Source organism: Pleurodeles waltl, chromosome 2_2 (genome assembly GCF_031143425.1).
Source record: "Pleurodeles waltl isolate 20211129_DDA chromosome 2_2, aPleWal1.hap1.20221129, whole genome shotgun sequence".
In the NCBI taxonomy this organism is placed as follows: domain Eukaryota; kingdom Metazoa; phylum Chordata; class Amphibia; order Caudata; family Salamandridae; genus Pleurodeles; species Pleurodeles waltl.
Genome location: NC_090439.1, coordinates 1,142,545,261 through 1,142,570,207, shown reverse-complemented (window position 1 = coordinate 1,142,570,207; position 24,947 = coordinate 1,142,545,261). Strand labels below are relative to the sequence as shown.

General features: G+C 47.6%; 1 protein-coding gene across 1 annotated transcript in view; it reads left to right on the top strand.

Moving 5' to 3' along the window:
• The window catches only part of WDR97 (WD repeat domain 97), a 327,470-nt gene that overhangs the window by 25,022 nt on the left and 277,501 nt on the right, over positions 1–24,947 (top strand). Inside the window, exon 4 of the mRNA XM_069221060.1 lies at positions 4,541–5,130. Coding sequence (XP_069077161.1) covers positions 4,541–5,130 — 590 coding nt within the window. The remainder of the gene's footprint in view (positions 1–4,540; positions 5,131–24,947) is intronic.

Here is a 24,947-nt window from a genome sequence, read left to right as displayed (position 1 = left end):
GTTCAACCAGGAACATCTCTCAGATAGATGTCCTACCAAATAGGTTAATTAGCAATGTCTCTACAAACTTGTCAAGGCTTTCCATGCTGGTCATTTCTTCAGTCCCTCGAAAACCTGTAATGCACAATCTGCAGTCCCTGAAATGCTTGCAGCAGAAATGTGCCTCAAGATCTTTATTCTTAACAGTGATTGATGTATTTTCTCCATTTCAAGCACCTTTTCGTTGGTAATACTGGTGTTGTCTTCAAGATCTCAACACCTCCCAGTCTCTCATTCTGGTGATCTAGGTGCCCTGACATCCTATTCAGCCTCAAAAGGCTTTCCTTGCGTTATCTGTAGTGGAGCCGATTTCCAATGTATTGGGACCGAATCTCCCATGGCGTACCCCGACAAGAGCTCAACAGTCTTGCGTCGGGCAAACGTCAACTTCCCCTGCTTAGGATCAGATTTGCCCATATTCATCAGTGCTTGGAGATAGCACAACAGTTTAAGAATGCTAGTGCAGCGGTTATGTTAGCACGCGATACAGCAGCACCAAAGGAATTACCCAGGCCACAGAGGGTCCAGAAAGTGTCCTAAATGGACACCACACTTGTGAAACTCAATCTTTTACGGCAAACACATCATTTATGATGGATTTGGCCTACCCTTATAGAGTAGATTGTTGGGTTGCCTTCACACTAGAGGTGCTGTTAAAAAGAATTAAACTTACAACAAAACTCATTTCCACAAAGCCTGGGACCATGTAACCTAGTTTGAGGATGCAGTAGACATCTTCTATATTTTTAGGGGCTACACTTTAGGTGGACGTATATTCAGCATCTCTGATAAAAACATTGGAGCACCTTTGTTGGGCTTGCAGATTGTTGAATGGAAGGTGGAAACATAAGGCAGGTTAGAAAAATGAACAGGGCAAGTGTGGCCTATTCTGCCAACCAAAACTCATTGAAAAATGGCGTTGTGTGGTCTTTCTTGTTAGATATTGATAAATCACTTGTTAAATGGTATTTATCATGCAGCCACGTGCCTGATAGTTTTTGAAAAAGCATCTACATGCTATGCTGCAGAATTTAGGTCATGTGACCGACACATAACACATCACCCATCTTGGGATCCTTGCTGGAGAATGCCCTCTGTAAGTAACTAACTTTGTTTGACTGCATTTCTAACTATGATTGGCTGCTTTCATTTCTATGGTTCACTTGGTTTGCTACATTTCTGTAGGAAACTGGGTCTTTATATAGTGGACCAAAATGAAGTACGCTGTGCAAAGAGTCCAGACAACCCCCAGAGGTACCATAGATGCATAAATGACATCCGAAATACTCTCTTTTTGGGTAGTGTGGTTGAGCACTTAGGCATATCAGAGGGTAGTGCTAAGCATGTAAGGCGCGCACTCATATTGTAAGTGAGGCACACACTCAATAAAGATATCCAACACCATTTAAAAAAAAATAACACATACTTTTATATACACTTTGATACCAAGATCACCAGAATCTTGTGAGTTCTTTTCGATTTATTGATTTTTACAGTTTTTAAAAGTTGACATAGTGTAATTTGTGGGTGCAGTAATGTTATCCTATGGGGTAAAACATGTACTGCATTTAGACACTTGACATTGACTTACAGGACTGTTTTCCAGGATTTAAGGTGAGTATGGGACAGGGTCCAAGGCCACACCAACAGCTCACCTCAGGAGGCTCTGGTGCATCAGGGTGCAGCAGTGTGTTATGGCATCAGGTGCCCCATTCAATTCAATGGGTAACTGTCCGTTCATAAAGTTGCTGCAGGGGTGGTCTGGAAGGTCAGTCCAGGGGAACCTACAGGGGGTCCGACCCTTGAGGACCTCGGGCACATGGGGACACAGTCAGTCCACTCCTCCTCTGGCTGTGGGGTGCAGGTGCAGTGGTGTCTTCTAGTGTCGGGTCCGGTGCTGGAGTTCCTTATGTTCGAATTAGGGCCTGCTGAAGCAGTCTGCAGGCATGGACTGGGGGTCCAGTCTGACTAAGCCAACACAAGGCTGGGAGGCTTGGGGACACCTGTGATTCTCTTCTCCTCAGACTGGGGCGGATGGGTGCAGAGGTGAACTGAGATGTCGGATCTTTAACACCTGGTCACTCGTGGTTGCATGGGGGTCTGCAGAAACAGGCTACTGATGCCGTCTCAAAGTCCACAGTGGGCAAACCCAGGGTGGGCTTCCTCTCTGAAGGGCCTTGGGACCACACTGACACCATTGGCCCACTTCAACACGGGGTAGGCTGCTCGGGTGCAGTGGTGATGTCCGGCGCAGGTTTTCTGGTGGTCCCGGTCCTCACAGTTCTTTCTTGGGTGACTGTGGGTGCAGGGAAGCAACTCGTCTACTCCAAGGAAGTTATTTCTGGTGATTAGCGAAGCACTGGCAACTCTCGCAGTTTCTTGGAGGCTGCAGCGGTAGAACAGATCAGTTGCTCCTCAAGCAGGCTGGCAGGGTTGGCACTAAGTCAGTCGAGCTCTTCCGTTCTCAGGTTCAGCAGGCTTCTTGTCCACTCCTTCTTTTGTGTCCAGTGAAGATCTGAGAATCTGGTATCAGAGGTTCCCCTAAATGCTCAATGTAGGGGGCGTTGGGGAGTGAAGAGTAGTAGCTAATGGGCTAATTACCTCTGAGGTCACTATGCCCCCTACATGACCACTTCCTGTGGGGAGTGGGCATCACCCTGTCCAGAGGTCCTAAATTCTACCACACACAAGATGCCAGAATTTCCTAAGTCTTGACCACTTCAGGCTGGTCACCCTAGGGGTGTTCCTGGTCTGGCAATGTAACACGCCCCCTGCACAGCTAATTTTTCCACCTGTCTGGGTGCCAGATGGGGGTGATCAGCATCTTCCTGTGAGAGAGGCCAGCTCTGCACACCAGAGGCAATGGGCTTCTTTGAAGCTTCCTGCCTTGGAATGCAGATTTGTCAGACATCCTGTTGGGAAGTGTGTGTTAACACCCCTGCCAGTGTAGGCTTTTGCTTCTGACCTCCAGAGAGTGAAAGCTCTCACACTGGGGGGTCAGATTCTCATCTGTTGGTGGCAGACAGGCCAGAACTGGTCAGTGAGTTCACCGGCCATTGGTAGGTTTTCAGGGGGCACCTATAAGGTGCCCTCTGGGTGCACATATTAATAAATCCATCACTGGAATCAGTGAGGGTTTATTAATACAATATGTTTGATATCAAACATCCCTAGTTTCAGTGATGCCATCATGTAGCTGGGCAGCTCATATTGACCAGTGTCCAGCACATGTATTTAAAATGGCTTCACTGGGCACTTACTATGTCTGAGAATCAAAAAAGACATAGCAGCATATTTGCTCATGTATAAATGTCCTCTCTTATAATATAATGCACCCTGCCTTGGGGCTGAAAGGCCTGCTGTAGGGGTGACTTACAAATGTTACAAGCAGTGTTTTAGGGGACATGGCACACAGAGTGTGTGCCATGTTGTGTTTTCACTTTTGGGAGCACCTTGTCACGCAGCCTGCAATGGCACAGTCTGCATGAGGTTGTGCTAGGTCCCTTAGAATGGCACACGTTGTGCTGAACCTCTTAGGCCCCTCTTAAGTACCCATGCCCTAGGTACCAGGGGTCTCATCTACTACGAACTTACAGAGGTGCTAAAGGGCCTGACCACTTGGGTATCAAGTGACCTGGGGCCAGATGTAGCACACAGTTTGTACGTCGCAATCAGCGAATTTCGCTGTTTGAGACGTGCAAACTGCACTTGAAAATGCACAAAACCCCTTTTGCGATTCGGTAACCTGGTTACCGAATCGCAAAACGGGTTTGCGAGTCACAATTCGGAAGGGGAGTCCGCGAACGCGGTCGCAAAGCTATCACAGTTAGCACCCATTTCAAATGGGTGCTAACCCATTCGCAAAAGGGAAGGGGTCCCGATGGGACCCCTTCCCCTTTGTGAATGGCATTAAAAACATTTTTCCAGAGCAGGCAGTGGTCCTATGGACCACTGCGTGCTCTGAAAAAATGAAACGAAAACGTAAAATTTTTTAGTTTTGTAACGCATCTTGTTTTCCTTTAAGAAAAACGGGCTGCATTACAAATAAAAAAAAATGCTTTATTTAAAAGCAGTCACAGACACGGTGGTCTGCTGTCTCCAGCAGGCCACCATCCCTGTGAGTGCCCGAGTCTCAAGAGGGTCGCAAATTGCGACCCACCTCATTAATATTAATGAGGTGGGCCTTTGCGACCCCCTTGCGAGTCGCAGATGGTGTCAGGAACACCATCCTATATTCCAATTTGCGACTTGCAAATTGCGAGTCGATCTAACTCGCAATTTGCAAGTTGCAAAATGGAATATACCTACAGCTGGCCCCAAGTGTCTTATTTTGGGGAACTATGATTGGCTGCTTTCCTTACTATGGTTCACTTTGTTTGCTGCATTTCTAACGATGATTGTCTACTTTCATTGCTATGGTTCATTTTCTTTGCTTCATTTCTAACTATGATTGGCTGCTTTTATTTCTATGGTTTATTTTGTTTTAACTCTCTGATCCTAGGTGAAGAAGTCAGACCTTAAATCCCTTCAAATAACCCACGGCCTCGAGCATCAGCGTCACGTGATCTTCAAGGACCGTGTGCTCCAGGTGATTTACAGCCACCAGAGGAAGGGCTTTGTCAGCCTGGATGCCACTGGAAGGATCCACCTCCATCAGCAGGATGGGCGCATCACAAACTCTTTTCAACCCAATGAACCACTGACCGGTCTGCTGCATGTCTCCCGTGTGAACCAGTACGTGGCTTGGTACTCGGACACCCTGAAAGTGCTTAGCACAGACTTTGCTGTGATTTCCACCATACAGACTTCCCACGAAATCTGCTGCGCCACATACAACCAGCAGCGGAACGAGGTGGTCACTGGTGGGACCGCATACATCGCCATCTGGCATTTCCGTGTTGGCTTCCGCCAAATGGTCTGCCAAAAAGTGATGTCTCAGGGCTTCAACGAGTGTGACGTGGTCAGCATGGTGGTCCTGGAGAGGACCTTGCTTCAGTCCCAGAAGTGCTTTGCTGTCTGTGACAACAGTGTGGCTGTTTTCAACTTATCTGACGGAGCTCTGATCACTTTCCGAAGGGCGCTCCACCTACGGTAAGTCCCACCATAATGTGCATTTCTTCTATTATTTATTGAGAGGTTCTGTAACACTCTAAACATGTTGCCTTCTATTTCAGCCGTGTCTGGATCTTTGGATCCATAGTTTTCTGTATGCGTTTTGTTTGGATCCACAGTTTTCTGTACCCACACAGATGATATCAGGTCTGGTGGGACATCATTTTCCCACCCATAGTGTTATGGTTCTCATTTGTTGTGCACTTTCTCTTGCATTTTCATAGTGAAATGCTATATTTAATTCTGTGAAGCTCTCAACTGTGGCAGGCGACTATTGGCCAGAGGAGGATTGTGTTCTGCTGCAGTGCTGTGGATGTCTGAGGCATACAGTGCTAATGTTCTCACACATCTGGTCAGGCGAATCTAAAAAGAAAGCCCAGGAAGATTACAGGGGGGAGCCAGTCGCAGGTTGCTGAGGGGGTGGGGTGGCGCGCGGGAGAGGGGTAGGGGGGAGGAACCACGACACATAACATTAAAGAAATATATTTAAAAAAAATACTTACCTCTGCTCCGTTCCTCTGCTCTTCCATCTCACTCCAGCACAGGCTCCCAGCCGGCCCTGCGACCAATCCTGATGCTGCTCAGAGCAGCATCAGGATTGGTTGGGAGCATCCTGGCTGGGTGCTCCCAGGCAGACTGGGAGCCTGTGCAGGCTCTCTTCAGCACAGCAACTGTGTTGCTGGACTGGAGAGACCCTTCTGCGCATGTGTGATTGGCTGGCCTGAGACGGCCAGCCAAACATACATGCGCAGTGAGAAGGAGTGCTGAGCACTCCCCCTCATTGCTCGTCACCCAAGTGGCCCCGCCCCTTTTCCCAAAAAACTATAATAAACCCAGTTTATTATACTTTTTGGGGAAAAGGTTTGCAGCTGCCACTGCTGGCAGGGGGGCAACGCTACTCCTCCCTTATGGAGGACCCGCCCCTGTGGGGAGCATGTTCCACCTCTAAGAGCAGTAAGAACATTGGAATATTGTCAGTTGGACCATAATGGCAGGTATAGTCTTCTGCTCCAGCATTCCAACAATTGTTTTTCTGTTTTGCCCTGCTTACTTGCGAAACTTCTACCTTGACTGGGTGGATCATTCTAGAAGCTTTATTTATTTACTTATAACACCTAGAAGCCTGCAAACCTTGTAGAAATGGTTGTTTCTACTTTTGTTATTACAGTTGGGTTGTGACGTCTCTAGTCAACTGTAGGAAGTGAATGGCATATATAAAAAAAAAAGTGTTGGATGGAAAGCCGGAATTAATCTCAGTCACTGGTAATTACTCAGGGCTGCGTTCCAGTCCACTGTTTTTTTTACCCGCCATGCCACCTCAGATTAGCCCCAGCAATATGCAAATCTGCTGTGATCCTGCTCCAGTAGGCACAGTCATGCCAGAACTGCCAAACCAAGTCCTGTTTGCACCTGAGGAAGTCACCCAATACCACCCTTGGTCCATTTGGGCCTATTCATTCGGGTGCAGTTAGTTCCATTGGCACAGTGAGCACACGACCGACGCCTGGTTGTACCAGAGGCCTTTTAGGGTGTTACATCAAACATAAAATGTGATGGCAAGAATACATGCAAATAGTCTAATCACTGGCATTTGTTCATGGTAGCATTCTGACCCATTGTTCTTTTGCTTTCTATGCCACCCAGACCCAGCCACATGCAAAAAATCCCACCAAATTGCCAAGTCAGGTCTTCTCTCACCTAGAACACAAGCAATCCAAGGATATTGCAAGTCACCACAGACTTCCATGACCTTATTAAGCAACTTGGGCCTAAGTCCTCGTTCTTCTATATGGTCTTGCATTATCCTTATAATGTACACTAGGAGGTACATTACGGCACATATTTAGTTTTGTAAAGCGTAAACCAGGCCTCTTGGGTGGGTGGTTGTAGGAAAGTACCATCTTGCCCGGCATGTTACCCCCATTTTTCACTGTATATATGTTGTTTTAGTTGTATGTGTCACTGGGACCCTGTCACCCAGGGCCCCAGTGCTCATAAGTGTGCCTGAATGTGTTACCTGTGTAGTGACTAACTGTCTCACTGAGGCTTTGCTAATCAGAACCTCAGTGGTTATGCTCTCTCATTTCTTTCAAATTGTCACTAACAGGCTAGTGACCAATTTTACCAATTTACATTGGCTTACTGGAACACCCTTATAATTCCCTAGTATATGGTACTGAGGTACCCAGGGTATTGGGGTTCCAGTAGATCCCTATGGGCTGCAGCATTTCTTTTGCCACCCATAGGGAGCTCTGACAATTCTTACACAGGCCTGCCACTGCAGCCTGAGTGAAATAACGTCCACGTTATTTCACAGCCATTTTACACTGCACTTAAGTAACTTATAAGTCACCTATATGTCTAACCTTTACCTGGTAAAGGTTAGGTGCAAAGTTACTTAGTGTGAGGGCACCCTGGCACTAGCCAAGGTGCCCCCACATTGTTCAGGGCCAATTCCCCGGACTTTGTGAGTGCGGGGACACCATTACACGCGTGCACTACATATAGGTCACTACCTATATGTAGCTTCACAATGGTAACTCCGAATATGGCCATGTAACATGTCTAAGATCATGGAATAGCCCCCTCTATGCCATTCTGGCATAGTTGGCACAATCCCATGATCCCAGTGGTCTGTAGCACAGACCCTGGTACTGCCAAACTGCCTTTCCTGGGGTTTCACTGCAGCTGCTGCTGCTGCCAACCCCTCAGACAGGTTTCTGCCCTCCTGGGGTCAAGCCAGGCTTGTCCCAGGATGGCAGAACAAAGGACTTCCTCTGAGAGAGGGTGTTACACCCTCTCCCTTTGGAAAATGGTGTGAAGGCAGGGGAGGAGTAGCCTCCCCAGCCTCTGGAAATGCTTTCTTGGGCACAGATGTGCCCAATTCGGCATAAGCCAGTCTACACTGGTTCAGGGGACCCCTTAGCCCTGCTCTGGCGCGAAACTGGACAAAGGAAAGGGGAGTGACCACTCCCCTGACCTGCACCTTCCCTGGGAGGTGTCCAGAGCTCCTCCAGTGTGCTCCAGACCTCTGCCATCTTGGAAACAGAGGTGCTGCTGGCACACTGGACTGCTCTGAGTGGCCAGTGCCACCAGGTGACGTCAGAGACTCCTTCTGATAGGCTCCTTCAGGTGTTGCTAGCCTATCCTCTCTCCTAGGTAGCCAAACCCTCTTTTCTGGCTATTTAGGGTCTCTGGGGAAACTTTAGATAACGAATGCAAGAACTCATCCGAGTTCCTCTGCATCTCTCTCTTCACCTTCTGCCAAGGAATCGACTGCTGACCGCGCTGGAAGCCTGCAAAACTGCAACATAGTAGCAAAGACGACTACTGCAACTCTGTAACGCTGATCCTGCCGCCTTCTCGACTGGTTTCCTGGTGGTGCATGCTGTGGGGGAAGTCTGCCTCCTCTCTGCACTAGAAGCTCCGAAGAAATCTCCCGTGGGTCGACGGCAACGCAGGCACCAAAAAAGCTGCATTACCGGTCCCTTGGGTCTCCTCTCAGCACGACGAGCGAGGTCCCTTGAATCCAGCAACTCTGTCCAAGTGACTCCCACAGTCCAGTGACTCTTCAGTCCAAGTTTGGTGGAGGTAAGTCCTTGCCTCCCCACGCCAGACTGCATTGCTGGGAACCGCGACTTTTGCAGCTACTCCGGCCCCTGTGCACTTCTGGCGGAAATCCTTTGTGCACAGCCAAGCCTGGGTCCACGGCACTCTAACCTGCATTGCACGACTTTCTAAGTTGGTCTCCGGCGACGTGGGACTCCTTTGTGCAACTTTGGGTGAGCACTGTTTCACGCATCCTCGTAGTGCCTGTTTCTGGCACTTCTCCGGGTGCTACCTGCTGCTGAGAGGGCTCCTTGTCTTGCTCGACGCCCCCTCTCTCTCCTGACGCAATTTGCGACATCCTGGTCCCTCCTGGGCCTCAGCAGCATCCAAAAACGCTTACCGCACGATTTGCAGCTAGCAAGGCTTGTTGGCCATCTTTCGGCGGGAAAACACTTCTGCACGACTCTCCACGGCGTGAGGGATCCATCTTCCAAAGGGGAAGTCTCTAGCCCTTGTCGTTCCTGCAGAAACCTCAGCTTCTTCTGTCCAGTAGAAGCTTCTTTGCACCCACAGCTGGCATTTCCTGGGCATCTGCCCATCTCCGACTTGCTTGTGACTTTTGGACTTGGTCCCCTTGTTCCACAGGTACCCTCGACTGGAAATCCATTGTTGTTGCATTGCTGGTTTGTGTCTTTCCTGCAGTATTCCCCTATCACGACTTCTTTGTCCTTTGGGGAACTTTAGTGCACTTTGCACTCACTTTTCAGGGTCTTGGGGTGGGCTATTTTTCGAACCCTCTCTATTTTCTAATAGTCCCAGTGACCCTCTACAAGGTCACATAGGTTTGGGGTCCATTCGTGGTTCGCATTCCACTTTTGGAGTATATGGTTTGTGTTGCCCCTATCCTTATGCGTCCCCATTGCATCCTATTGTAACTATACATTGTTTGCACTGTTTTCTAAGACTATACTGCATATTTTTAGTATTGTGTACATATATCTTGTGTATATTTCCTATCCTCTCACTGAGGGTACACTCTGAGATACTTTGGCATATTGTCATAAAAATAAAGTACCTTTATTTTTAGTATAACTGTGTATTGTGTTTTCTTATGATATTGTGCAAGTGACACTAGTGGTACTGTAGGAGCTTCACTCGTCTCCTAGTTCAGCCTAAGCTGCTCTGCTTAGCTACCATTATCTATCAGCCTATGCTGCTAGACACCATATACACTAATAAGGGATAACTGGGCCTGGTGCAAGGTGCAAGTACCCCTTGGTACTCACTACAAGCCAGTCCAGCCTCCTACATTGGTTGTGCAGCGGTGGGATAAGTGCTTTGAGACTACTTACCACTCTTGTCATTGTACTTTTCATAAGAGAAAAATATACAAAACAAGTTCAGTGTGTGTACACATAACTAAAAAGTTTTGCATTTCCTCTTTTCACTCTTTTCTAAAGTGCTGAAAAGTACTTCTAAACTTTCAAAAAGTTCTTAAAAGTTTAAAAAGCTTTTTTTCTGTCTTTCTAAAAAGCTCTGACAAACTTTTTTCTCTTTTTCTATCACTTTAACTCTCTCTAAAAATGTCTGGCACAGGCACAGGCACAGGCCAAAAGTTTGATCTGTCCAAAATTGCATATGATCACCTTAGCTGGAAAGGAGCAAGGAGTCTCTGCATAGAGAGAGGTTTGAGTGTAGGGAAGAATCCTTCCTTGGAATTATTACTTAACATGCTTAGAGAACAAGATAAGGCTAAAGGTGCCCCATCTGTTGAAAAAGTAGCTAATGGTTCCCAATCTGATCCAGGGACTCCCCCAGGAAAAGATTCAGGAAAGAAACTTCTTAGCCTGCCCATTACTAGACAGTCTAGCATAGTTGGTACTGAGGTGGAGTCACATCATACAGATGATGTGCTCTCACATTACACTGTCAGCCAAGCTGTTAGGGTGCCCTCTGTAAGGGACAGGTCTCCTTCTGTTCATTCCCATCATACCTCTGTGTCTAAGAATGTCCCTCCCACCAACCCTGAAGACAGATTGTTAGAAAGGGAGCTCAATAAGTTGAGGGTGGAACAAACCAGACTGAAGCTTAAAAAGCAACAGCTGGATTTGGATAGACAGTCTTTAGAACTAGAGAAGGAAAGACAGAAGTTGGGTTTAGAAACCCATGGTGGCAGCGGCAGTATTCCCCATAGTCATCCTGCAAAAGAGCATGATTCCAGGAATCTGCATAAGATAGTTCCCCCTTATAAGAAGGGGGATGACATTCACAAGTGGTTTGCTGCACTTGAGAGGGCCTGTGTTGTACAGGATGTCCCTCAAAGGCAGTGGGCTGCTATCCTATGGCTATCATTTAGTGGAAAATGTAGGGATAGGCTCCTTACTGTGAAAGAAAGTGATGCCAATAATTTTACAGTTCTTAAGAATGCACTCCTGGATGGTTATGGCTTAACCACTGAACAATACAGGATAAAGTTCAGAGAGACCAAAAAGGAGTCTTCACAAGACTGGGTTGATTTCATTGACCATTCAGTGAAGGCCTTGGAGGGGTGGTTACATGGCAGTAAAGTTACTGATTATGACAGCCTGTATAACTTGATCCTGAGAGAGCATATTCTTAATAATTGTGTGTCTGATTTGTTGCACCAGTACTTGGTGGACTCTGATCTGACCTCTCCCCAAGAATTGGGAAAGAAGGCAGACAAATGGGTCAGAACAAGGGTGAACAGAAAAGTTCATACAGGGGGTGACAAAGATGGCAACAAAAAGAAGGATGGTAAGTCTTCTGACAAGGGTGGGGACAAATGTAAAAATGAGTCTTCATCAGGCCCACAAAAACACTCTGGTGGGGGTGGTGGGCCCAAATCCTCTTTTAATCAAAACAAAGAAAAGAAACCATGGTGCTATTTATGTAAAGTAAAAGGCCATTGGACAACAGATCCCAGTTGTCCAAAGAAAAGCACCAAGCCTCCTACCACTACAACCCCTACTGCTACACCTAGTGTCCCTACTAAAAGCAGTGGTGGTGGGAGCAAACCTACTAATAGCCAATCCAAGGGAGTAGCTGGGCTCACTTTTGGTAACTTAGTTGGGGTTGGTCTTGTTAGGGAGACCACAGAGGCTGTGTTAGTCTCTGAGGGGGCTATTGATTTAGCCACCTTAGTTGCTTCTCCTCTTAATATGGATAAGTACAAGCAGCTACCCGTAATAAATGGTGTTGAGGTTCAGGCCTACAGGGACACTGGTGCCAGTGTGACTATGGTCATAGAGAAACTGGTCCACCCTGAACAACACCTACTTGGTCACCAGTACCAAGTAACCGATGCTCACAACAACACACTTAGCCACCCCATGGCTGTTGTAAATCTCAACTGGGGGGGGGTTACTGGTCCAAAGAAAGTTGTGGTAGCCACAGATTTACCTGTAGACTGTCTACTAGGAAATGCTTTGGAGACATCAGCTTGGTCAGATGTGGAGTTGGAGGCCCATGCAGCAATGCTGGGCATCCCAGGGCATATTTTTGCTTTAACCAGGGCTCAGGCCAAAAAGCAAAAAGGACAGGGAAGCTTGGATCCTGGAACAATGGACCAAGTGCTCCCTAAAGCTAGGGCTAGTAGAAGCAAACCACTTCCTACTATCCCTCCCTCTACAGTGGATTCTACTTCTGAGGAAGAAGAATTTCCACCCTGTGCAGAACCTACACCAGAGGAGCTGGAAGCAGACACTGCTGAGCTTTTGGGTGAAGGGGGGCCTGCCAGGGAGGAGCTGAGTGTGGCACAGCAAACCTGTCCCACACTAGAGGGTCTAAGACAGCAAGCTGTCAAACAGGCTAATGGGGATGTCAGTGACTCTCACAGAGTTTACTGGGAGGACAACCTCTTGTACACTGAAGCAAGGGATCCTAAACCTGGAACTGCCAGGAGGTTAGTGATTCCTCAGGAGTACAGAAAGTTCCTCCTAACTCTGGCCCACGACATTCCCCTAGCTGGGCATCTGGGACAAATGAAAACTTGGGACAGGCTTGTTCCCTTGTTTCATTGGCCTAGAATGTCTGAGGACACAAAAGATTTTTGTAAGTCCTGTGAAACCTGTCAAGCCAGTGGCAAGAGAGGTGGCACCCCAAAGGCACCCCTTATTCCACTGCCTGTGGTTGGGGTACCCTTTGAAAGGGTAGGGGTTGACATAGTTGGCCCCCTTGACCCTCCTACTGCTTCAGGCAATAGGTTTATCTTGGTGGTAGTGGACCATGCCACAAGATATCCTGAAGCAATTCCTTTAAGGACCACTACAGCTCCTGCAGTGGCAAAGGCCCTCCTGGGAATATTTTCCAGGGTGGGCTTCCCAAAGGAAGTAGTATCAGACAGGGGAAGCAATTTCATGTCTGCATACTTAAAGGCCATGTGGAAGGAGTGTGGTGTGACTTATAAGTTCACTACACCCTATCATCCACAAACAAGTGGAGAGATTTAACAAAACTCTCAAAGGCATGATTATGGGTCTCCCTGAAAAACTCCGCAGGAGATGGGATATCCTGTTACCATGCCTCCTTTTTGCCTACAGGGAGGTACCCCAGAAAGGAGTGGGCTTCAGCCCCTTTGAACTCCTCTTTGGTCACCCTGTTAGGGGTCCACTAACACTTGTCAAGAAGGGTTGGGAACAACCTTTAAAAGCTCCAAAACAAGATATTGTGGATTATGTACTTGGCCTCAGATCAAGGATGGCTGAGTATATGAAAAAGGCCAGTAAAAACCTTCAGGCCAGCCAAGAGCTCCAAAAGCAATGGCATGACCAGAAGGCTGTTTTGGTTCAGTACAAACCAGGGCAGAAAGTTTGGGTCTTGGAGCCTGTGGCCCCAAGAGCACTCCAATATAAATGGAGTGGTCCCCACACAATTGTTGAGAAAAAGGGTGAAGTCACCTATTTAGTTGACTTAGGCACTGCCAGGAGTCCCCTTAGGGTGCTCCATGTCAACCGCCTAAAACCCTACTATGACAGGGCTGATCTCACCCTGCTCATGGCAACTGATGAGGGACAGGAAGAAGACAGTGATCCTCTACCTGATCTCTTCTCTTCCACAGAACAAGATGCTCCAGTGGAAGGTGTAGTTTTGGCTGATTGTCTTACTGCTGAGCAGAAAGACCATTGCACAAATCTCCTGGGTCAGTTTTCTGAACTTTTCTCTACTGTGCCAGGTACCACTTCTTGGTGTGAGCACACTATAGATACTGGAGACAGCTTGCCTGTCAAAAGTAAGATCTATAGGCAGCCTGACCATGTCAGGGACTGCATAAAGCAAGAGGTGCAGAAAATGTTGGAACTGGGAGTGGTTGAGCACTCTGAAAGTCCATGGGCTTCTCCTGTGGTACTTGTACCAAAACCTCATTCCAAGGATGGAAAGAAAGAAATGCGGTTTTGTGTAGACTACAGAGGTCTCAACCAGGTAACCAAAACTGATGCTCACCCTATACCCAGGGCAGATGAGCTCATAGATACACTGGCATCTGCCAAGTATCTAAGCACTTTTGATTTGACTGCAGGGTATTGGCAGATCAAATTATCAGAAGATCCTAAAACTGCATTTTCAACCATTGGAGGACATTACCAGTTCACTGTAATGCCTTTTGGATTGAAAAATGCACCTGCCACTTTTCAGAGATTGGTGAACACAGTCCTGCAAGGGCTGGAGGCTTTCAGTGCAGCATATTTGGACGATATAGCTGTATTTAGCTCCAGCTGGGATGATCACATGGTCCACCTATGGAAAGTTTTGGAGGCCCTGCAAAAGGCAGGCCTCACTATCAAGGCTTCAAAGTGCCAGATAATGCAGGGAAAGGTGGTTTATCTGGGACACCTTGTTGGTGGGGAACAGATTGCACCACTACAGGGGAAAATCCAAACAATTATTGATTGGGTTCCCCCTACCACTCAAACTCAGGTGAGAGCCTTCCTAGGTCTCACTGGGTATTACAGGAGGTTCATTAAGAACTATGGCTCCATTGCAGCCCCTCTTAATGACCTCACATCCAAGAAAATGCCTAAAACGGTATTATGGACAGCAAACTGTCAGAAAGCTTTTGAGGAGCTGAAGCAGGCCATGTGCTCTGCACCTGTCCTGAAAAGCCCTTGTTACTCTAAAAAATTCTATGTCCAAACTGATGCATCTGAATTAGGAGTAGGGGCAGTCCTATCACAACTTAATTCTGAGGGCCAGGATCAACCTGTTGCTTTTATTAGCAGGAGGTTGACCCCTAGAGAAAAGCTTTGGGTGCCATTGAGAGGGAGGCCTTTGCTGTGGTCTGGGCACTGAAGAAGTTGAGGCCATACCTGTTTGGCACTCACTTCATTGTTCAGACAGACCACAAACCTCTAGTTTGGCTAAAACAAATGAAAGGTGAAAATCCTAAATTGTTGAGGTTGTCCATATCCCTACAGGGAATGGACTATACAGTGGAACATAGACCTGGGAGTAGCCACTCCAATGCAGATGGACTCTCCAGATATTTCCACTTAGACAATGAAGACTCATCAGGTCATGGCTAGTCTTATTGTCCTTCGTTTGGGGGGGGGTTGTGTAGGAAAGTAGCATCTTGCCTGGCATGTTACCCCCATTTTTCACTGTATATATGTTGTTTTAGTTATATGTGTCACTGGGACCCTGTTCTCCAGGGCCCCAGTGCTCATAAGTGTGCCTGAATGTGTTACCTGTGTAGTGACTAACTGTCTCACTGAGGCTCTGCTAATCAGAACCTCAGTGGTTATGCTCTCTCATTTCTTTCAAATTGTCACTAACAGGCTAGTGACCATTTTTACCAATTTACATTGGCTTACTGGAACACCCTTATAATTCCCTAGTATATGGTACTGAGGCACCCAGGGTATTGGGGTTCCAGGAGATCCCTATGGTCTGCAGCATTACTTTTGCCACCCATAGGGAGCTCTGACAATTCTTACACAGGCCTGCCACTGCAGCCTGAGTGAAATAACGTCCACGTTATTTCACAGCCATTTTACACTGCACTTAAGTAACTTATTAGTCACCTATATGTCTAACCTTTACCTGATAAAGGTTAGGTGCAAAGTTACTTAGTGTGAGGGCACCCTGGCACTAGCCAAGGTGCCCCCACATTGTTCAGGGCCAATTCCCCGGACTTTGTGAGTGCGGGGACACCATTACACGCGTGCACTACATATAGGTCACTACTTATATGTAGCTTCACAATGGTAACTCCGAATATGGCCATGTAACATGTCTATGATCATGGAATTGCCCCCTCTATGCCATCCTGGCATAGTTGGCACAATCCCATGATCCCAGTGGTCTGTAGCACAGACCCTGGTACTGCCAAACTGCCTTTCCTGGGGTTTCACTGCAGCTGCTGCTGCTGCTGCTGCCAACCCCTCAGACAGGTTTCTGCCCTCCTGGGGTCAAGCCAGGCTTGTCCCAGGATGGCAGAACAAAGGACTTCCTCTGAGAGAGGGTGTTACACCCTCTCCCTTTGGAAAATGGTGTGAAGGCAGGGGAGGAGTAGCCTCCCCCAGCCTCTGGAAATGCTTTCTTGGGCACAGATGTGCCCAATTCTGCATAAGCCAGTCTACACCGGTTCAGGGGACCCCTTAGCCCTGCTCTGGCGCGAAACTGGACAAAGGAAAGGGGAGTGACCCCTCCCCTGACCTGCACCTCCCCTGGGAGGTGTCCAGAGCTCCTCCAGTGTGCTCCAGACCTCTGCCATCTTGGAAACAGAGGTGCTGCTGGCACACTGGACTGCTCTGAGTGGCCAGTGCCACCAGGTGACGTCAGAGACTCCTTCTGATAGGCTCCTTCAGGTGTTGCTAGCCTATCCTCTCTCCTAGGTAGCCAAACCCTTTTTTCTGGCTATTTAGGGTCTCTGTCTCTGGGGAAACTTTAGATAACGAATGCAAGAGCTCATCCGAGTTCCTCTGCATCTCTCTCTTCACCTTCTGCCAAGGAATCGACTGCTGACCGCGCTGGAAGCCTGCAAAACTGCAACATAGTAGCAAAGAAGACTACTGCAACTCTGTAACGCTGATCCTGCCGCCTTCTCGACTGTTTTTCTGGTGGTGCATGCTGTAGGGGTAGTCTGCCTCCTCTCTGCACTAGAAGCTCCGAAGAAATCTCCCGTGGGTCGACGGAATCTTCCCCCTGCAACCGCAGGCACCAAAAAGCTGCATTACCGGTCCCTTGGGTCTCCTCTCAGCACGACGAGCGAGGTCCCTTGAATCCAGCAACTCTGTCCAAGTGACTCCCACAGTCCAGTGACTCTTCAGTCCAAGTTTGGTGGAGGTAAGTCCTTGCCTCCCCACGCCAGACTGCATTGCTGGGAACCGCGAATTTTGCAGCTACTCCGGCCCCTGTGCACTTCCGGTGGAAATCCTTTGTGCACAGCCAGGCCTCGGTCCACGGCACTCTAACCTGCATTGCACGACTTTCTAAGTTGGTCTCCGGCGACGTGGGACTCCTTTGTGCAACTTCGGGTGAGCACCGTTTCACGCATCCTCGTAGTGCCTGTTTCTGGCACTTCTCTGGGTGCTACCTGCTGCTGAGAGGGCTCCTTGTCTTGCTCGACGCCCCCTCTCTCTCCTGACGCAATTTGCGACAAACTGGTCCCTCCTGGGCCACAGCAGCATCCAAAAAGGCTTACCGCACGATTTGCAGCTAGCAAGGCTTGTTGGCGGTCTTTCGGCGGGAAAACACTTCTGCATGACTCTCCACGGCGTGAGGGATCCATCCTCCAAAGGGGAAGTCTCTAGCCCTTGTCGTTCCTGCAGAAACCTCAGCTTCTTCTGTCCCGTAGAAGCTTCTTTGCACCCACAGCTGGCATTTCCTGGGCATCTGCCCATCTCCGACTTGCTTGTGACTTTTGGACTTGGTCTCCTTGTTCCACAGGTACCCTCGACTGGAAATCCATCATTGTTGCATTGCTGGTTTGTGTCTTTCCTGCAGTATTCCCCTATCACGACTTCTTTGTCCTTTGGGGAACTTTAATGCACTTTGCACTCACTTTTCAGGGTCTTGGTGTGGGCTATTTTTCTAACCCTCTCTATTTTCTAATAGTCCCAGCGACCCTCTACAAGGTCACATAGGTTTGGGGTCCATTCGTGGTTCGCATTCCACTTTTGGAGTATATGGTTTGTGTTGCCCCTATCCCTATGTGTCCCCATTGCATCCTATTGTAACTATACATTGTTTGCACTGTTTTCTAAGACTATACTGCATATTTTTAGTATTGTGTACATATATCTTGTGTATATTTCCTATCCTCTCACTGAGGGTACACTCTGAGATACTTTGGCATATTGTCATAAAAATAAAGTACCTTTATTTTTAGTATAACTGTGTATTGTGTTTTCTTATGATATTGTGCAAGTGACACTAGTGGTACTGTAGGAGCTTCACTCGTCTCCTAGTTCAGCCTAAGCTGCTCTGCTAAGCTACCATTATCTATCAGCCTATGCTGCTAGACACCCTATACACTTATAAGGGATAACTGGGCCTGGTGCAAGGTGCAAGTACCCCTTGGTACTCACTACAAGCCAGTCCAGCCTCCTACAGTGGTGCTCTGTAAAGCAGTAGTGGTCTGGAGGTAGAGCATATATACAACGTTCTGTCTAAATTACAAGAGTACAGTAGTCAAGCTGGGTGCAACTTATCATAAAGCACATAGAAAGCAATTTAGGTCCAACATTTATATGGAGTGCAACTAAATGGTGTTGGTTTACATAAATCAGCAAGGGAGCAGTAGCATACATCGGGCGTAAAATCTTAGTTGTCATTTAAGGAGACAATGTATAGAATTACTGCATGTCTACTGCATACCAAATGTTGTTTAGAATAAAGAATTTGAAACAACTAGCACACCGGGGAATCTTCCAGGGAGTGCACACAATGCAGTAGGTAAGAAGGGACCCTCAAAAGAAAGCTGGTTGTAACTTGTACTGGCAATGCATAGCCCTTCTGCTTTAGGCCATACCAGTTGTTAAAGGCCATCTCGCTTGTAATAGACCCTCGCCTCAGAGACTGATGTCCGTTATGCACATTGGCATTATCTCCTAAAGGAATCCAATTCTTTTGTGCACAGTGGCCTCACCCACTTCCGTGGCATGCTTCATCATAGGGCATGCTGCAGCACCGATTGTACATATGGCTGTATTTAGCTCATACAGATCCTGGGGGCTGCGGGTGCAGTGTCTTTACCAGGCGTCAGGTTCTTTGAAGCAGGCAGTCGCGGTCAGGGGGAGCCTCTGGATTCCCTCTGCAGGCGTCGCTGTAGGGGCTCAGAGGGGGCAACTCTGGCTACTCACAGGCTCGCAGTTGCCGGGGTGTGCTCCCTGTAGTGTTGTTTCTCCACAGGTCGAGCCGGGGGCGTCGGGTGCAGAGTGGAAAGTCTCACGCTTCCGGCGGGAAACATGGAGTCCTTTAAAAGTTGTTTCTTTGTTGCAAATTTCAGTCTTTGTGGAACAGGGCCGCTGTCCTCAGGAGTTCTTGGTCCTTTTAGATGCAGGGTAGTCCTTTGAGGCTTCAGAGGTCGCTGGACCCTGGGGGACGCGTCGCTGTTGCAGTTTTTCTCGAAGTGGGGAGACAGGCTGGTAAGGCTGGGGCCAAAGCATTTGGTGTCTCCATCTTCTCTGCAGGGCTTCAGGTCAGCAGTCCTTCTTCGTCTTCAGGTTGCAGGAATCTCGTTTCCTATGTTCTGGGGTGCCCCTAAATACTGAATTTAGGGGTGTGTTTAGGTCTGGGGGGTTAGTAGCCAATGGCTACTAACCCTGAGGGTGGCTACACCCTCTTTGTGCCTCCTCCCTGAGGGGAGGGGGGCACATCCCTAATCCTATTGGGGGAATCCTCCATCTGCAAGATGGAGGATTTCTAAAAGTCAGAGTCACTTCAGCTCAGGACACCTTAGGGGCTGTCCTGACTGGCCAGTGACTCCTCCTTGTTTTTCTCATTATCTCCTCCGGCCTTACCGCCAAAAGTGGGGCCGTAGCCGGAGGGGGCGGGTATCTCCACTGGCTGGGATGCCCTGTGGCGCCTTAACAAAGGGGGTGAGCCTTTGAGGCTCACCGCCAGGTGTTACAGTTCCTGCAGGGGGAGGTGAGAAGCACCTCCACCCAGTACAGGATTGTTACTAGCCACAGAGAGACAAAGGCACTCTCCCCATGTGGCCAGCAACATGTCTGGTGTGTGGCAGGCTGGCAAAACTAGTCAGCCCACACTGGAAGTCGGGTATGTTTTCAGGGGGCATCTCTAAGATGCCCTCTGGGTGTATTTCACAATAAAATGTACACTGGCATCAGTGTGCATTTATTGTGCTGAGACGTTTGATACCAAACTTCCCAGTTTTCATTGCAGCCATTATGATGCTGTGAAGTTTGTGTATGACAGACTCCCAGACCATATACTCTTATGGCTACCCTGCACTTACAATGTCTAAGGTTTTGCTTAGACACTGTAGGGGCATAGTGCTCGTGCACCTATGTCCTCACCTATGGTATAGTGCACCCTGTCTTAGGGCTGTAAGGCCTTCTAGAGGAGTGACTTATCTATGCCATGGGCAGTGTGAGGTTGGCATGACACCCTGAGGCGAGTGCCATGTCGACTTAGTCATTTTCTCCCCACCAGCATACACAAGTTGGCAAGCAGTGTGTCTGTGCTGAGTGAGGGGTCCCTAGGGTGGCATAATACACGCTGCAGCCCTTAGAGACCTTCCCTGGCCACAGGGCCCTTGGTACCAGGGGTACCATTTACAAGGGACTTATGTGTATGCCAGGGCTGTGCCAATTGTGGGAACAAAGGTACAGTTTAGGGAAAGAACACTGGTGCAGGGGCCTGGTTAGCAGAGTCCCAGCACACTTTCACTCATAACTGGCATCAGCAAAAAGGCAAAAAGTTAGGGGGTAACCATGCCAAGAAGGCATTTCCTCTGGCCCTCATTAGGACTTCGGCAGTCTTTTACAAAGACTGCAGAAGCGGCGGGCGCCAGAAGACCGGTGGCGGTCTCAAGACTGCCCTATTACGACTGCTGTCAGATTTCTGCCCAATTTCAGGTGGAAATCCGACAGCTGTTGGCCTGGCGTATGGCGGTGGAGAGGCCGATTCACCACCGGCACCGCCACGTCAGAAGGACTCCGCCTGCCATATTATGACCTGTAATACAGCGCGGCGGTGTCCTGAACGCAGTGCGATAACGGCAGTGGAAGCGTCAGGACCCATCCCCTTCCGGACGACCTCCTTGTCAGAAAAGGGAAGTGATCGTCCGACAGGGGAGGGAGGGTGTCTGTGTGTGCGTGTGGGACTGCGTTTATGTGGAGGGGGTGGTGTATGCGTGCGTGTATGTGGAGGGGGTGGTGTATGCACGCGTGTATGCGAGTGAATGTGTGTGCGCGAGTGAAAGTGAGTGTGTCGCATAGGCTCTCATTATTCTAATGAGACTACCGGATTTGAGCGGCAGAATCGCCTGTGGTGTCGGGGACTGAGTCTAACCTACTACAGGTGACACATGTTGCCCCAGTCCGGGTTTTGCTCCAGCCAACTAGCAGTGCCTCATCTCTACCCAAGAGCAGGGATGATTGGGCAGCCGAGTGCATGACTTAATTGACTCTTCAGGGAAATCGTGGTCACTCAGATCTCATCCGTTTCTCTCAGTTACATTAGTCTCACACATACAGTGACAAGCAGAGGCAGTATATGTTTCAATAAGGTTTTAATGAAGTAACCTCATCTTAGATAATAAAGCATGTACTGCTATAACCAGGATGATAAAGTTTGACGGGATTAAAATTGTGACAAGGAGAGTAAAGCATAGAAATAACGCTACCATATTGGCACTAGAGTCAATTGACTAATTCCTACCTAGGCTATATTAGAGTACAGCGTGTTAAGCTCTAGTTCTGCCCTTCAGGTCCCCTGGGAAGACATCATCCCCCATACCTGGGCAAAGCCTGAAGTCTGCATAAGCAGCTGTAGCGAAGCGTTCAGCAATCATCATACAGTCGTGGTCATCTGGCTGAAATCTCCCTCTAACATGTAATGGACAGGGAAGTTTTGTTATAATAAAACAGCTGATTTTCTGGGAAAATGTCCCTATGTAAGGATGTGTATATTTCTATGAATACCAGAGACAAAGTGTTACCACGTTTTACCGGCAACCTGTCTTACTGCAGCCTTGAGAGAAGCACAGAGTGCTTGTTTAAAAACACAGGCCCATATTTATACTTCTTTAGTGCCGCATTTGCGTCATTTTTTTGATGCAAAAACAGCGCAAATGTACAAAATACAATTGTATTTTGTACGTTTGCGACGCTTTTGCGTAAAAAAATGACGCAAATGCGGCGCTAAAAAAGTATAAATATGGGCCACATTGTTAGCCTAAGCAAAGAACAGCCAGATAGAAATAAATAAAACAAGACCGCAAATGTGGCTATTGTTAAAATAATAAACAAAGCTGAATAAAATATATCTGGGTTAAAGTGCACAGCGGCAGGCCTAGGGTGCTAAAATACCATGCATGGAGCTATAACTAAAATGGCTACACAACACCCTCCCCTTGCCGGTTTAAAGGTGGTTAAAAAGCCTAATTTATATATAAAAAGCTACTAAAATTCAACCTAAGATATATGTATAAAAAATGTCAATAATGACAAGTTAAAGGGACACTTGAGCATGTATAAAAGGACAATTTAAAACATTAACTTGTGGTGTACAAAAGGCCGAATTTCAAGAGTTAGAGTCATTATGGAAGTTGCCAATAGAATCTGGGAAAATTGAAGACAGGAAACTTCGGCAGGTGGTAAAGTAGAAAACTCATCGCCAAGAAGAACCAAGGAGCATTCGTGTTCCATAGCCTGAGCTTCAGCCAAAGCAGCAGCATTCCATGATGTGCCAAATAATGAGTTCAGAGCCTCATCCTCCAGGAAGGGCAACTGATAAGCAGCTTCCTGTAGCAAACGCACCCTCAACGCGCATGTCAGGTAATGAACCCTCAGTGAGAACATCAACAGATCAGCATCCAATAAAAGCAAGCGCTGTGTAGAAACACAAACTTTCAGTGCATTTCAAACAAGCACCAGAAGCATCGAAACACAGGCTGCACACAATGCAAAACTGGTCTGAATGACAGGGACCAGTCACACTCCAATTGCTCCAGGAGTGTTGCTCCGAAGTACTGCATCATGTGTTCACAACACAGCTGCGCTGGTGGGAGCGCTTTCATTCCTCCTTGTTGCGTCGGGACAGTCATTGTGAAGAAAAAGTAGCAGTAGCAAAATACCACATAATATAGCCAAAGTTATCTGCAATCCCCCTAAAATACTGGAAAATATTGAGTGGATGGCTGGTGGTATTAATCCGAATATAGAGGAGAAGGTGTGAATGAAACCAGAACCAACAACAAGAAGTTTGCGATTCGAGTAGTACTGGATGCATTAAATATTCGTCCCACCAGTTCACCAAAATGTCTCGGAAAGTTGGTACTTAAAAGGGACAGTATCTCTGCTGATGACCTTGCCACCCGAAGTGCATAGGTCTCGCGTGCAGACGTGAGCACCACATGTTTTTGGAACAATAAAGCCTTGAGTCTGCTCAGCTTCTCAAAATTCACATTAGAAGTAGCAATATGGGGACAAATGTCAGCTACCTCTCTTTGTCTAGTGGGAGGAAAAAGTATGTTCCTGCAGCATGTAACAATCTTAGAGACCGAAACAACATAGACTATTCAGGCTTGCATCCCACAACAGTCTTCACTGTTGAGGAGAACATAGCTGCCATTTGAAAGCACCTCGAATGCAGGTCTAATCAAGGGGAGTGGAACTCCCTTCAGATACAAGCCAGGTTCGCTGCCGAAGTGTTACACGCCCCGTGGAAGGACAGCTGTTTACAAACCATCGAATGGCTGACAGAAGTCTTGCATTCACTCTGTCCATGGTGTAAAGAAGAAACATCACTTTGAATTATGTCTATTGCAGAAGAGACAATGTTATTTACGGTTTATATCCGGTCGGACAGGGTATTAATCCCATTGTCTACAACAGCTAATGCCTTCTGTAAGTTTTCCTGTGCTATTTGCCTTAACCGGGCAGCAGCTTCTTGTTGGGAAAGCTTCCAAATTTCATTATATACTTCATATAAGAAGCGCTTTCTGCTTTGTTTTCTGGGGCCTAACAGGAAGTCCAGTAAGTCATTGTTATTAGACAGGAGCCTGAGGTGTTCTTTAACCGCATCTAGTGAGGAACTCTTCAACCATTGCTGGCATAGTTTCCCTACACTGTATGTTGTTGCTATACCCCCATGTTCGGATGATACACAGCACGAGGGTCCAGCCTACCAGTTCTAAAACCACCTGTGGAGTTTATAAAATGTTTGTGACACCCATTGGTATCTGTTGGCCACAGTAACCACCGCCAGGACGTGACAGTGAAGCATTAAATGTGCCATTCTGGAACCATTCATCAAGCTGTTCTGCTTTCCTTCTTATCTCGTAATCAGAGCTTACAGAACTGTAGGAAAGTACCATCTTGCCTGGCATGTTACCCCCATTTTTTCACTGTATATATGTTGTTTTAGTTGTATGTGTCACTGGGACCCTGGTAACCCAGGGCCCCAGTGCTCATAAGTGTGCCTGAATGTGTTACCTGTGTAGTGACTAACTGTCTCACTGAGGCTCTGCTAATCAGAACCTCAGTGGTTATGCTCTCTCATTTCTTTCCAAATTGTCACTGACAGGCTAGTGACCATTTTTACCAATTGACATTGGCTTACTGGAACACCCTTATAATTCCCTAGTATATGGTACTGAGGTACCCAGGGTATTGGGGTTCCAGGAGATCCCTATGGGCTGCAGCATTTCTTTTGCCACCCATAGGGAGCTCTGACAATTCTTACACAGGCCTGCCACTGCAGCCTGAGTGAAATAACGTCCACGTTATTTCACAGCCATTTTACACTGCACTTAAGTAACTTATAAGTCACCTATATGTCTAACCTTTACCTGGTAAAGGTTAGGTGCAAAGTTACTTAGTGTGAGGGCACCCTGGCACTAGCCAAGGTGCCCCCACATTGTTCAGAGCCAATTCCCTGAACTTTGTGAGTGCGGGGACACCATTACACGCGTGCACTACATATAGGTCACTACCTATATGTAGCTTCACAATGGTAACTCCGAATATGGCCATGTAACATGTCTATGATCATGGAATTGCCCCCTCTATGCCATCCTGGCATAGTTGGCACAATCCCAT